The sequence below is a fragment of the Diachasmimorpha longicaudata genome, chromosome 15 (assembly GCF_034640455.1).
Source record: "Diachasmimorpha longicaudata isolate KC_UGA_2023 chromosome 15, iyDiaLong2, whole genome shotgun sequence".
NCBI lineage: Eukaryota > Metazoa > Arthropoda > Insecta > Hymenoptera > Braconidae > Diachasmimorpha > Diachasmimorpha longicaudata.
This window is the reverse complement of record NC_087239.1, coordinates 807891-823553: the sequence shown is the minus strand read 5'-3', so window position 1 is coordinate 823553 and position 15663 is coordinate 807891. Positions and strand designations below refer to the sequence as shown.

General features: G+C 33.5%; 1 protein-coding gene across 2 annotated transcripts in view; it reads left to right on the top strand.

Moving 5' to 3' along the window:
• The first annotated feature begins 618 nt into the window (after positions 1-618).
• The window catches only part of LOC135169754 (putative transcription factor SOX-15), a 62716-nt gene continuing 47671 nt past the window's right edge, over positions 619-15663 (top strand). Inside the window, exons 1-2 of one of the 2 annotated variants that reach the window (XM_064135030.1) lie at positions 619-1833; positions 7973-8247. In XM_064135030.1, coding sequence (XP_063991100.1) covers positions 8081-8247 — 167 coding nt within the window. In that variant the 5' untranslated portion in view covers positions 619-1833; positions 7973-8080. Of the gene's footprint in view, positions 1834-7972; positions 8248-15663 lie in introns of those variants that run through there. The other variant, XM_064135031.1, reaches the window with a different exon arrangement.

The following is a 15663-nucleotide window of genomic DNA, read 5'->3' as shown; positions in this document are numbered from 1 at the left end:
TTTCATGAAACATTAACACAGGAATTATGCATAAAAAAACAAAATCTTACGATCAATCAATAAATTGTGATAGAATTTATCCTTCGAAGAATGACGAACTCTATAATCATATCGGACGATTTTTCTCTTCAAAATTCAGAATTTGTTCGACAAATGCACGTGAGAATCGAAATGTCTACGAACCGAAAAATATAGTCATCAAATATATCCGAAAAATTCTAAATTTAATGCAAAAATCGATGATAATTTGGAAAAAAAACAGATTATCCTTAAACTGTTTTGTATAAAAATAATTGAATACGAGTCTAAAATTTCTGATACTTGGGTTAACTACCGTTAATTGAACAATTTTATTTTTCCACATGGTAGAAACATTGTTATACCAAAAATGTTTCCTCCGTATATTTTCTCCCATCGCAGGATAATCACGAATTCCGGCTATGATTGAAGAATACCTAACGCGATTCCCCCTAACATTTCAATACCTCGTCCTACCGCAATAGAACAATGTGGCACGCATGCGCGTCGTATCGCAACCAGCACAGTTACCTCACAGTGTATAGGTTAGACCTAGGCGCCCTATCGGCTCAGTGCCGGTTGTGCCGGTGCGCCATAGATCCCCGTACACTCCTGCGCGTCGCATTCACACGCAGTTCGTAAGTCCCCCCCGAAAAAATCCCAAAACTCAATCCAACTATTAAACTCGTCTCCAATCAAAAAAGCATTTAATTAAGTCCAATTAAAGTGATAATTCCCATGTCACCGTTTCCCCTAAAAACTCTTCAGCAACTCTCTGCGATATCAATACCGGGAACGACGATCGAATTGATAACGCCTGCATCAATCAAACGCTCTAACAAAAGTTTAAAGACAAAGATTTAACGAACGGCAATTTTTTTTCAATGAAATAAAAATTAATGGAAAATAATACATTGATGATAAGTTGTACCTGCGCATCAAAACATTCAGGATCCCTCGAAGATAGAGGAGATAAAGCCGCGGAATAAGTGGGGGAGGAAGGGACGGGTAAAGTGGGAGAAGTTCGAGCCGCGAAACGAAATCGGTCGGTATTCGCGGCGCCTGCGGGTCCGCCCACAGTGCGACGCGCACCTTCGTGCTGTCCCCGTCGTTCCTACCTATCATCTCGCATTCAAAAGCAACTCCACGCTCGACACGCTGTCAAAGTGCCTTGCACCCTCCGTCAAATAGAAAAAACAACTCCCGGGAAAATCGTCTATCGGTGCCTGAAAAATCCTGTGCTCTGTGATTAAACAACAATTCCAAGAATTTATTATCAAAAATTTTACATTTTTTTTCTCGTGATTTTTCGTACGCCCACTCGTGCGGCTAATCGCCACGTACAGACGCTATATTATGTCACACTCCCACGCGAGCGTCGTTGCTGAATGCAACCGCGGGTGTATCGACGTCGTTTGACATTTTGCCCCCCCCCCCCCCTCTCCACCATCACCCTCCTCGCGAACGGGGTTGCAGGAAAAATTTTATGAGAATTGAATAAATGTGTCAAAAAGGATTGCTATTATTTTTTTTGGATAGCAACATTCCAGACAGAACATTCTGGACTGTTATTCGTGATTAATTAGTGATTAATCAGTTTGTGTTCATTGGACTTTTTACACATTGAGTGATTTATTTATGAACTCTGGGAGAATAAGTGATCTAGCATGGGGGTAATATATCTCCAGCATATCAGTGATTTAATAAAACATTGAAAAGGTCTTTGTTGTGTTGTGAATTTGGCGATCTGTTGGTCTGTTTTAATTTATTGATTATTGACGATCCAGAGGAGAGTGATTTGGAGAAGTGTTAAAGGTAATATTTGAGGGGATTTGTTTTATTGGGTATGAATAGGTAAATGTGTCAATCATGGGATTTTCGAATGACGAAGAATCGAGCCATCGTTAATTTATCGACGACAATGTTGGGCCGAACGTTAAACTCTATAATGAGAGCTGTAAATCACGCGTGGATTCTATTGTACAAGAGGCGGCTCAATGCGTGAGTCATTCCTCCAGTCTCTGCACACAGGGTTATGCCAATTTTTTACTCAATTTTCTCTTGTCCCTCTTTTTTTTTACCTTCATGTTTAGTTACTTTTACGGTGAAAATCGGAGGGAAGGATAATAAGCAAGAAATTCACCGCTGGGTAAACTACGTGGGTGTAGGGAATAGTGAACGAGTACGCGGCATTCTTATAGCTTTTTTTTTTAACTCAGATAAATCCTTTAATTAGAGGAAATGAGCATTCGTTTATTTAGATTCGAGAATTTTTTGGTACAATTAGTTCTGGGAAGTATGCGATTGTCTTCAGGATTTTTTATCGCTCATTTCACGTGTTGTGGATTGGAATTTTTTAAAGGAATTCATTTGTCCATTCGATTCTACAGAAATTGTTTAATTCTTAGTTATCGATTTTGTTTCGGTTCAGTTTTTAATTGAATAGATCTTCATTGAGAAATTCCGCCTGTTGGGGAGTTCATTTTTTCTTTAATATGAACGCGAATGCCTATGAAATTTTTATTTTTACTCAATTTGAATGTTTTCACACGGACACGCACGAACATATGTAAACGAAAAGTTTTTTCGTTTAAAACTTCCGGGTTTCTGCTGACACATAAACAAAAAGGCATTTTTCGACATGGGCTGAACGTAGCAACAGTTCCAAAATAGTTTATTTTCGAACGAGTGCCATAGGGATTCGCCTTTGACTCGGATGACAATACGACGGGAATAAAAATTCCTAGAGATATTTTTCCGGAATAATTTGACATTTTTCGAGTTCAAGAAAGGGCCCATAACTATCCCCCGGACGAGGAAAAGCGAAAAAGTTTTTAGTTTTGTCCAATTGTTATTTTGTTGCTCATTATTCATTTATTGTTTAACCCACTTGAGACGAAACGAATTTTTGTTGCTCATTTCAGTTCGCGCAGCGTGCTTTAGACTCGACTTCTGCACCGAGTGACATGAAATATTATAGACTAGTTGGGCATAAATTTTGTTTCCAACGAATGTGAATGTAGACCTCGCCTTCGGCTGAGCCTGTAAACTTCACATTCGTTGAAAAGAGAATTTCTGCTGTAGTTCACGAATGTGCTATTAATTGTTTATGAAGTGGTTTTTCGTTTTCACCCCAGTTTGGAAGAAATTTTGCCAATCGCAAAAGTTTTTATCAAATTTTCAGTTTTCACTTTATTTTGTGTGCCAATACCAATATGAAAATTATGTTTCACATACATTTTGTTGAGCCAATCAGTTATCCCAGTCCATTCGTTATGTTTCATTATTTATTTAATTTTATTTCAGATTTGTGAAAATTCTCCAATTTTTTTTTAAATTCCAGTTTTACGAAATAGTTTTCAATATTTAATTTTATTTCACGTCTTCCCGTGAAGTTGAAATTGTTTATTCAAATCCAATTTTTCTAGAAAGACAGTGTTGATTTCTATTAATGTTTATCGATAGATTTGGCTTAACATAAAAAAATTGGGTCCAACTTTAGACTTTTTTGAGTATTTTATTTTTTATTATTTTTTATAAGAACGATGAACTTTTAAATCGGACATTACGCAAATAAATAGCAACATATGAATTGTTATTATCAGTTTTCAATAACTATTATTACGAGTAACTGTAATTTTATTATTTTGCGTTAGATAATTTTGGTTATTTAATCGGTTCTTTCATTCCATTATTTTCTCTTTCATTATTTAAACCGTTTTTATTTCACTAAAAATGACATTAGTTTTTATTACCGATTCAAACTATGGTAGAATTCAATTTTTGATAGTTTATCATACGATTTTTTGTCTTCACACAAAGTTCCAAACCCTATTTCCATTTTCGTTTCTAATTCTTCTAATCGCATTCGCCAATATATTTCACTTCATGTACAGTATTTCGAGTTAATCATTTAATTTGATAAATAGTTTTATTTTCCGTTAATTAGTGTTTTTCTTTACCTTTAAAAAACTCTTTGAACCAATTTTTAACATCCGTTCACCTGTGGCTGTGAGATTTTCCCGTGAAAGATTTTTACAATTTCATTGTCTGTAATTTTTATCGTTCATCGTTTTTACTGAAGTAGACAACGCAATAACAATGATACGCGAGGAGATCGATTCACGGATATATAGCCTCCTCACAGCTAGTCTCCAGTTTGTATCGATGTGCGGTTCGATGTCATTTACAAGGATGAAAGACGGTATAAAAGTGAGGAATGCCAGGTGTCGTGTTGCATTACCAGGAACGAAATAATAAAGAATAAACCATCGTATCAAGCGAATTGCGATGCTGATTGTGATGTTTATTTAGCATTTTCATTTGCTCTTTCATTAATTGAAAAAAAATGATAATTGAGTAACTCGAGAGATTCGATCTGCCTCGCTATCAATAAAACTCCGCGAGGTAAATTGTGAAAAAAAAAAACCAATGTTGGAGGAATTATTATATCAATTTTTCTCATCAATAATTTAATCAATGAACGAGTAGGTTAGACCGGAGAAATTCTATTCTCTATAATTTTCTCGAGAATACCAGCGGGATGGATAATCGTTAGTTCAGTAAGAAATGGATCGAGATGTCTAATAAAACGATATTGATCTTCAAAGATTGATCCTGCACATTATAGTTTAAAAATCGAGGTCTTTAATGAATTCCAACCAATTAAGAGTTTGATTTTTCTCCCGGGATAATGTTTGCTGAAAAATTTCTAATTGTGAATTAAATAAACCAATTAAAAAATTGATGGGAAAAGTTGTTTATCGAATTTTTAAAGGAGTGGCAACGGCGTAACTGAATCAAGTACAACGATATCAATTGAATGGAACTACCAAATCATATCTACCCTAAAAATTAAGAAAAATATAAGGAAACTACTCGAATGAACCCATCAAAATTCATGATGATTTAATGTTTTTCTCTATTAATTAAAAAAATTTCACGTATCTAAGTAGTCTATTTCTCCCATGTTCTAATGCAAAATACTGTTCGATACTGGTGAGAAAAGTAGGGCGAGTCCCTAGACCGGTTCTAACTTCACGCTTTAGGAGTCCTAGGCTGAAAAGTGGCAACTTGTCAGACTGTATTCCCTTCTATTACCCTGCCAGTGATATAGTGTGTAAAGTGAGTCGAACCTCGTACCACCTCTAGCCTGAATTATGACGAACTCTATTCAAAAATACTTTTCAGACCTAGTGATATAATAATCCACACTTTTTACTCGTGGGCAACTTGTCCGGCTGACCAAAGGCCAGCAATAAATGTAATTTCACTAGTCAAAAATCTACTTATCTGCACTCGCGATGGAATCCACTAAAATCTATAATTTAATCTAAAAAAAATGATCCTTTGAGAACTTTACTAAACCAAATATTTCACTTTGTTTTGTGAATTCTGTTTTAAAGAACGAAGGCGCGATTGGGCCCTTCCCGGATTTTTTTTCGCACAGGTGGCAGATTTCATAGAGATAATGGATTACGTCATAGTCATGATGGATCATTTGACAATCGATAATCGAAATAAAGGAACACAATTGTGAAAGAGCAAAGATATAACAGACAACGCCGCAGTGGCGGTACAGTACTCTCACATTAATTAATTAGGATGTTTGTTCGAAATATATGAACTTCTATGGAAATATAAGGGCTTATGGATATTGGGAATATATCGATATACATATAACTTATATGGACGAGTTTAGTTTAAAAGTAAGAGTTGCGCGGTAGACTAGTGGCAACGTCAACTGTGTTTTTTTCTATTGTCAAATATTTTTTTTACATATACAATGTCAAGAAGATCACATGCTCAAAATTCGAATTTATTGAAAGACAACAATAACATATGTTAAGTTCCAAATTAACAACGGTAATAGATCTTTTAAAATAGCGAGATGTCTAGCGATATACCATTTGTTAAGTGCTCATAAGGCTTTTTGTCACGAGGAGTTAGTTTTATGCGTATTGACATGTGTATACCTAAAAAATCAAAATAATCGTCCTTTAAAAAAATGGTAGCGTGTGGGTTAGTAACCTTAGGATCGCGCGTTCGAATCCCGGTAAGAGCGGAATTTTTAAATTAACAAATTCAATTAATGTGGCGATAGATAGGTTGGAGCCTGATCATTAGAAGATAATTGAGTCATACTCGTGTTGGAGTGAAAATAATTTTCATTTTCGTAATTAATTTCTTTCACCTAGAATCTTATCAGTTGTTAATTCCCGAATGCTGATCAGGCTAGGGTCAGGTAATTTTGATCAGGATCTCATAAGGCTCCGGGATTAAAATTGGATTGGGTGACCTGATCATGTTTGGATCAAGACACATTCGTCACATGCTCAAACAATTCCTGATCCGGTGGCCCAATCAATGACTGATTACAAATCAAATTTCAGGATCAGTTCCTGGTCTGTAATTTAATGAAATGTCTACTCGGGTTCTTTCTTGTGATGATAATTTTGTTTTAAATATAGCAAATTGAGATTTCATGTTATGAGTTTTCGATCATTTTAAATGTTGATAATTTGGATGGATGTAATTTGTTAATTCATTAGAAGATGTAACTGGTCGTTGTCCCAAGGCCTTCAGCCAGCAGTTCTGAATATTTTTAAACTTTTCTATAAATCTTCCTTATTAAAAGAGTTTTTTCATGTCTTCACGTTTTATGATATTCCAAGTGCAATTAGAAGGTCGTCAAAATGGCCGATTAGAAAGCTCCTCCATGGAAAAATATGAGTTCTGTGTAATGCTTTCAGGTCGTAAATGACTGATCAATGTATAGGACATGTACATATACTATGACAGGTGAAATATGGTAAATTGGCTCATGATTTCAGATAAGTTACGATTTTATATGAGACAAGTACATAACTCATCCATGTCCAATGTATATTTTCTCAGACATTTAATTTTAAATGTAGAGGAATCTACTTAAGAGTAAATGGGGTATATGTGACTCATATATTTCGACTCGTTCGGACGCAGATTTTTTTCTATTTATAGTAATAATATGCAGAAAGATGCACTAACGAATAGACAGCAAAAGGTTTCACTGCTCGCATTAAAATTTTTATCCGAAACAACATGAGTTTCTACTCATATTTCTTGAGAGCTTTCTATGAAAAATTTATAGAAAGCTCCGAATGTTTTACCTTAGCAGCGCCATATTTTTATGCAAAATTTTTGGACACGTTATCATATATCATTTTCCATGGATATTTCCATTCGACAGCAAAATTAAAGATAGAAAAATAGATAGAATTCATGTACAAGAACGTTGAGAGAAAAATATAATAGACAAAATTATATTATATAATTGACAAAATTATATTTTTCTCTCAATGAACTTCTAAAAAAAGTACCTCAATATAGAAAGGAAAAACTATCGAGTTTTTTCTGTAAAAAAATGTGTTACTCAACAAGATAAAAATGCAAAATATTTTGCATAAAACACTGCGGATTCTTTTGCGGTAACAAATTAATAGAATTTCTAGGAGAATTGTCGAATTATTGTTATACCTTTCTTCCCACCTGTTTTCATAATTATAAAAAATATCAGAACACAAATCGGTTCAATTGATTAACTTTGTTATGTTGTTTGCAAAAAATTGGTATCGGAAGAGAAGATTTATCTGTCTTTCCTAGACTTCACATAGAAACTACTGAAATACAATTTGACCCTGGAGTGCCCATCGTGAAGGATTCTCTGTATGTTTTGTGTTTTACTATTGTTTAAAGTACTCAAATTTACATGCCATATTTACACTATGAGTTAGTTTATTCAGGTGTTTAATTGCATCAAAGTTGAGATACTACATATTGTCCTGACTTTACAATGGATTTGTGTAAGGTTCTGAGTACTTTCCAACAGCGGATAAATCAAGTTGTCATTCGGTTTTTTGAATCGCTGTTTCTAATGATACTTCAATCTCTGCTATTTTCTTTCTTCTATTTACAGATTTCCGTCAGCCGTCGGTCGTGTCACGACGTATGAGGACCCCGCAAGTGGTGTAAAAGCCCGGTGAGATGGATGTTACACCACGTATAAACGCAGTAGTGACGATATATGGATACCCATGGATGGAATTTGGCCGAAATGTGTCAGCGATACCATCACGCTGTACCAGGAGTCCAGAGCTCATCACCGAGTAGAGAACAGACTGGTGCCGTCGTGCAGGGGCTGTCAACAGTTCCTCACGTCGAACAGGCCAGTCCCTCTTACTCCCACTATACGTGAGTTATTTATTATTTTTATTAATCCTTCATTAGCCGCGGATATCACAAAGACGAAAATTGTTAAATTTTCGTGGACATCTGACTGCTTTTCAAAAATTCTCAAATTTTAAAAAATTTCCGGGAGAAAAAAAATTATTTTTGCCAAATAAATTACGATAATCACATTACTCTAGAAGATGAGTATTTTCTACGTGACCTTGAATGAACTCGATTAATAATTATTTCGTTTTTCTAACTCATAAATTTCTGATTATTTTGAGGAAAGAATTTCGATGAATTATTTAATGCTCATAATTATTGCAGGAGTTTACTCAAAGTTATAAATAACATGATCATGTTCTAAAACAATATATTTGACGCAATTTAAACTCAATAACAATTGTCAGGAAGTCACTCGATTGCAGAATTGAAAGATTGGATTAAAGAATAAATATTTCCCTGAAGTCAATGAATATTTAGGAAAAATATTTTTTCCTCTCAGTGCAGATTGTTAAAACTAAATTCTAATTACGTGCATAATTAAGCGGCTGAGGAAGTGCTGATTTAAGGTTGTTGTCATGTGACAATCTTTCAATAATATATAGTCTTACTTGATTAATTGTATTGTGTCTGGGCACCTAGAATATAATTATATATCTTCGATTGCAACTATTGTTAATAATGTAAATGTGTAAACTTTCGGTGATTATTCCTCGGAAAGAAACGGTAGATCGATTAAATTTTTTTTGTTGCATCCAATGATGTGGCTGGTACCTTAGATAATTTTTATTTGAAAAAATATTGAGCTGTTGATAGTTTAAAATCCCCTGTGGTGCTTCATTTAAACACGTGAAGAGTTACCGAAATTTCAAAAATTCTATCTCAATTTCAAAACAGACGATCTCCAATAGAAAGCCATCATTTTGCTCCTATTGTTTTGAAGTATTCAGTATAAAAATTTAAACAATAACTATCGAGTAAATATTATATACGACAACAACCTTAAAGAAGTAATTGACTGTTAATGTAAAGACTTGTTAATTAGCGCTATGACCCACAATGATTTTAAATATCTAACGAAAATTCGGTGAAAGTTCATTAGGTTAAATTAGGGAAGGGCGGGGTGAAATAAGCCGGTGGGGCAAAACGGAAGCTCCTACGAAATCTCATCTTATTAATGATACTTCTACTCAAATTAACATAGTTAGTCAATATTTTTCTGCAGAATTATTAATTGTTGACGAATTTTATGCCAAAAGATATCCGAACTTTGCATAAGTCATTGAGGGTAGTTAAGGGATAGTGCTACACACCAAAGCCTTTCCAATTAAATGATACTAATGAGTTTCGTTATTCATTTTAATAAATGCACGTTCCAAATGATAATGAACACAATTAAATGCATTTGGTCATTTCACTGCATAAGGAAGACAAATGGTGTCAATAACCGGGTTATTGACAGTTGTACAATAAAAACGTTTTTCTTCAAATTAGTAAAGAAAAATATTTATCATTTTGTTTACACTATTAAATTTTTTTCTGAATTAAATCGGTCTTTTTTTGCGCGTCTTTCCGCGTCACACATGTTATTGTTGCAACACAATGTCAAATTATTGACGAAAAGCAGAAATGACAGTCAATTAATTACTTGTCTGATACAAGTAAATTGTTTTTCGGGCGGAATATTCATCACTTGTATTTCCATATACTCTTTTGTTTACTTTTGTTCCACGCAGTTGATATTTTGATGAGAAAATAATTCGTGATTGTTGTTCAGCGTGTTTTATCAATGAATTTGGCACATCTCGGGGATATCAAATAACAGCGATACGGAGAAATTAAGGATAAGTATGGGATTCCCCGTAGATGGGCCTTTCATTTAGTCGTACGATTAGCCCAGCGATTCAGAGTGAAGGGTTCTTTCCCAGGTAAATTGCTGGGGCGTGACGCCAAGTGTTATTTGGCTAGTGTTATCGTCAATCGTTCCATCGTTCCATCGCTAGATTTTTTATTTCAATACTTATTTTTAATGAGATTTTTTTATTCCGAGTTGTGGGGAAGTATCTCCGCATGTTAAATTGTTAGTTTAGTCCGTTATTAACGTGGGGATTCCTAGGTTCAAACGTCTTCTTGACCCTTGAAGGTGGATCGAATATTTTATTAGTCGGTTTGCATTTTTATCAATTTTTTTCAACATTGGTCTATAGTCCATTTGTCAATTGTGGAATTGCACCAACCAATGCAATTGTTTTTCATCTAAATTCTTGTCAGAAGACTTTTTAAATATAAACACTGTTTATATGTTTATTAAACAGCTATATTTATTTTATTTTAATTATATTTATACATGAAAAAATTGATTTACCAAATGAAAAGGGACACGTCAATATGTCAGATGACTCCCTTAGCGTTCACTGAAAGAAAAATATAATTTTGCTAATTTAATATTCTTCTGGCATAAATTTGAAGCGGATTTTCTAATGGAAATTTCAGGAATTTATTGTTCTAAAACAAATATGATTGGTAACATTATATTTTTCTATCGGTGTTGCCCCACTATAACACTCTCTCTTTCTTTAATCTTTACCCAAACTTGAACTTATGGCTAAATTATCCTCAAGGCCGAGATTATCAAGACGTATTTTTCCGGTTTTTTATCCATTTAAAGTCATATCAACAATGAGGTTTATAACGGTTTCATTAGAAAGTTGATACATTTGTTTTCACCCAGGTTTTTGTTGGATGTTACCTTGTCTACAGTAATATACAATGTATATTCATTGATTTGAGTAACGCCATTATTAATTTCATTTCAGTACTTCGTGTAGAAGGATTTTTGATAAAATTTTCCTATCACTCTATAACAATATTTAATGAGTCGTTGTTACCTGACTTCAATATCGACGATCAGTAAAATAATACAATTCGATAGAAGTGAGATGAGGTGGTATTAGGGGTGAACTTAGCGGCTAGTCACAAGAGTTGAAACAACATTCCATCACACGTGTATCCAGCTTATACTTTTTGTTAGTGATATTATGTTAAATAAGTGACGAGCCATTTTTCGTTTGTTTGGAAACGCAGTTTTTTCCCTTACGAAGTTTGACTTTTCGTTTACATGTAAACGAAGGGGCCACTTTTTATAGGGGTAGGAATGCACTAAAAGTTGAAAAAAAAATTAAATTATGTTGAGGTCAATGTTTACAGTCAATAATCACAATAATAATATAGTGATTAAAAATAATTGTGGGAATACTAAGTATTTTTAATACTCAGAAAATATTTAACCCCAATCAAATAATTTTAAGTCAAAGAAAATGCATTGTAAATTAGAAAAAATCTTTTCTGATAAAAAAAGCACTCGGTCGATAGAATAAAAATTACTGGATTGAAAGAGTAAGATTTACTATTTATGAGAATAAAATTTTGTTAAAAATTTTTCTTCTCGAATGTTTCATTACACGACATTTCATTTCACAACAAAATTAATTAAAAATTACCGGGCAATCGTGGGTGCACTTGCAAATAAGAGATGTATATCACAATACACCATCAACACCCCAGGTCATTTGAGGGGTTGAATTTCAAGCCGTTTCATTGACCGACAATCGATACTCCGTTATTGCGACGTACGGTATGATTATTATGACGTTCTGCATTCTATTTTGACAACGAAGTCTTGCAATGAGTTCCGTCGTTTATGGAAAAGTCACATGGTCATTAATTTTTAATTTCCCTTCACGTCTGATCGTTGACAGTGTCATTCGCGCCTCGTTAAACCCCAGGCATCCCCGGCCCCAGGAGGTGCCACCGTATGAAGAACCTTTTTTCTCGATTCCTTCAAGTCTTCACACTAATCTCTCCAGAACCCGCCAGCATGTCTTATGCGGTATAGGAACATTCCAATGAGATTCATCTCAGAGAGTAAAAACCTCAGTCTCGATCAATGTTTTCCCATTATTTCTCTCTGCTGTCATAAAATTTTCTTACGATGTGTGAATGTAATAAAAAGTAACACCTTGACTGAGCAATTGTTACATTCACATGATCTCACTCGATCCCAACACGCGCGTCTTTTTTCCATGTCAGTTGCTGAGGAACTCAATTGGATGCCATTTTACTCGACGAGTATTATTCAACATTTCACATACACCAAGTCGAGGGTTTTTAGAAATTTATGGGGCGAAAAATTCAATACAAATGATCTGAAAATTTTGATAATTGTGGAGGTAATGGACGTTCAAGGAAAAATTACAAATTCGTATTTTTGTCAGATGTCAAAAAGAAAAACGATCTGTTCTGTAAAAATTTTGTAACTTTTGCGCAATTTTTCTTGAATGTTATGTGGAAATTCAAGTTTACTTGGCAGTTGTTCTCTGCATGACACTTTTCTGCAAAATTACCAACATTTTCGCATGATTTTTGCTGAACTTTTCTGGGTGCAAATTAATTGGATATTTGGAACAAGTTTGATAAATCCCAAATAATAGAAAGACAGATTTCTTTAATTCTTTTTTAATTTTTTATTTTCTTATTCTTCATTTCATTTGTCGATCTTCCTGTTCCATTCACTTATATGTTAATCCTAAATAAAACATTAAAATAAACTTTTTTCCCTCATTTTTTCGGTGAATATATTGCCAAATTTTTTAATGTAGAAAAAAGTGCTACAGATATGAAAAACCTGAAAAAAATTCATGAAAATAAATTTTGGATACACAGCTTAAAGATACTCGTCCAATTATATTTATTTTTTGGGGAACAGGGCATAAAGGGCATGATGTTTTGCGATCGCTTCATAAAAAAAAAATTGAAAAATGAGTTCAATGATACTTTTCACCTACTTGAGTCCGTATAATGCTCTTTAAACTTTCAAGGAGTGTGGGAAATGGCATTCCAGAATAGAATGAGTTGAAATATCCCAAGAAACAAGTCAATAGAATATTCTTTAATTATGAAGCCTACGATTTACATGGTGTCAGTGATTGATTAATTTTCCATGGAATTTCCAATACATCAACCACTCGTCTGGAATTTCTTACATTTCTCGATTTTTCTGAGAATATTACAAGCGGTCCAATATTAATTTGATTTCAACTTTTGTTCGGATGACGGACTCATGAGCCCCTTATGTCTTTCCATAAGAAAATAGATGCTATTCTGAAAAGGAAATGGACATTTATTGAATCGAATTGAAACTTCAGATAGTTGAAGCCTAAAATCTGTCACGCTTACTTCTAAGTGACTTATACTCATTTCCACTCATGTTTCATTAGTGCGTATGTACTTTACTGTACATTTATAATCTACAACAGAAGACACATATACTGAAAGAAGCCCACATAGTAAAAAAAACTCATTAAATTGTGCCAATCAAAATTAACTGGGCGCGAAGAAATAAAATCAGCGTTTGACGTGGATTTCCTATTTCTATTTGACGAAATTTGAAAAAAATGTTTTTATTAAAAAGTTGAGTAAAACATAGTTTTTTAAATGTATTATCCATACACATATGTCTTTGATGCGGATAACTAGCCAGCAAAGTCAACAAGAAAACAGACTTTTATCTAAAACTTGGCTTTTTATTCAACTTAAAAATCTGAAGAAAATATTCCTCAAATTAATTTGTACAAATAGTAATAATGAATGGGTCATTGGAAAAAAAGTGTAATGTGTATGTGACACTGCAATGAAAATATTTCCAGGAATTTTTAGTGCAAGTTTCCCTTCAGAATCAGGCAAAAACAAAAAATTTGTTTTTTTATGAAACGATATGGCGGTGGTGAATAAAATGCTGACTCAAGTTATGTCTTTCATCACGTTTAGAGATCATTCATTAGCTAATCTTCAAAAAAATGATCAAATGAATAGTTAATAATTAAATCGGAATAAAAAAGATCTGTTATTTCATTATATAGAAGAATAATTACTCAATTCCGAGTAAAAATAACAAGGAGTTTTTTCAATTTACTCAAATGTTTATTACACGCGAATATTTACAAATCAAATTGATGTAAATTTCATTTCTTTATCACAGAACAAATTATCTAAATGTTACAATTTCCATTTTTTTCTCAAGAAATAATGATGAACAATAAACGATATGACATGTCAATGAGAATACTCTCGGACATGTTCAGTGAAAATCCCACTACATGATCAGACATAAATGGAAAGTGTGGAATTCATCAAATAATAAGACGATAATAACTGTAATACTGCAAGTGTTGAGTAACAATAATGCCCAGCATCAAGTAATTTATTTTGTTATGGTGAGCGTACGTTGATAACAAAAATTATAAATTATATCTTGAATTATTTACGGCAAAAGGCTAACAGATGTCAACTGTTCAAACCCTTTTACTAAATCCCCTTTTCCTCTAGCTTCACTGTTAGAAATAAAAATGAAATTTCATACATCAATTTTCCGTGCGATAGTATTCAATATAATTTATGCATTTAAAATTCATAAAAGATCAAATTTCACCAAAACTTCGGTAAAATCACAGAATTGTAAGCGACCCGAAGATTCAAACCCCTCAATTCAGTTAAATTTTCAAGTTAATATTCAATACTTGCTGTCAAATGATATTAAATTATTAATGAAATCGAAAATTTCATGATTTTTTCACCCGAAAATGGCATTCAGTATCCTCGTTCTAAAAATTCAATAATTCCTTTCATTTTCAAATAAAAATGTCCGGAATTTTCAAAATTCAGGCAAAAATTATCAAGTGTATATTACACCTACACAGACACACAATTTCAGAAGAAATTTCTCAAATTTCAAATAAATAACCGTTTGACGATCGTGGGAAAAATCTTCGGTAGCGTTCGATAAAATTTGTCAACGGGTCAGTAAAATAATCTGACCATTCGAGAAAAATTCCTCAAGCATCGAATAATTGTTCTCAGTCTAATACGGTAATTTTTCCCGAGCTGTTAACATACCACACGACTGTCAAGCGCACGAAGAGAAAATTTTTTTAAGAACAAGACTCAGGGATTTTATGATAGGGTAGATTGTTCCAAATGTCTTTCAGATGCGGCAAATAGTAATAAAATAGTTTGGGTGAAGCCCATGGAATTAGTTGGGGAAACTTCTAGCGAATTATTGATTATATTCCAAAGAAATATAATTACCTTTTTCAAATGAAGAACGCTAAAGAAGCGAAATACTGTTCACAAAATATTTTATTCTAGACAAAAGTGACTCTCAATTTTTAGGGATGTTGATAGGCAGAAGGGTGATTTGGAACTGAGACTAAAGGAGAGTTCCTCGAATTTTTCGGGTATTAATTATCTTGAGGGTTGGAAATTACTTATTTGAAATATTCAAGAAAAATTACGTATCTTTTCCGTAATTCTAGAGTCTAATGCGATTGTCGAAAATTTTACGGAACTGCCACGGGATTTTTCCTGAAAATTCCGTCA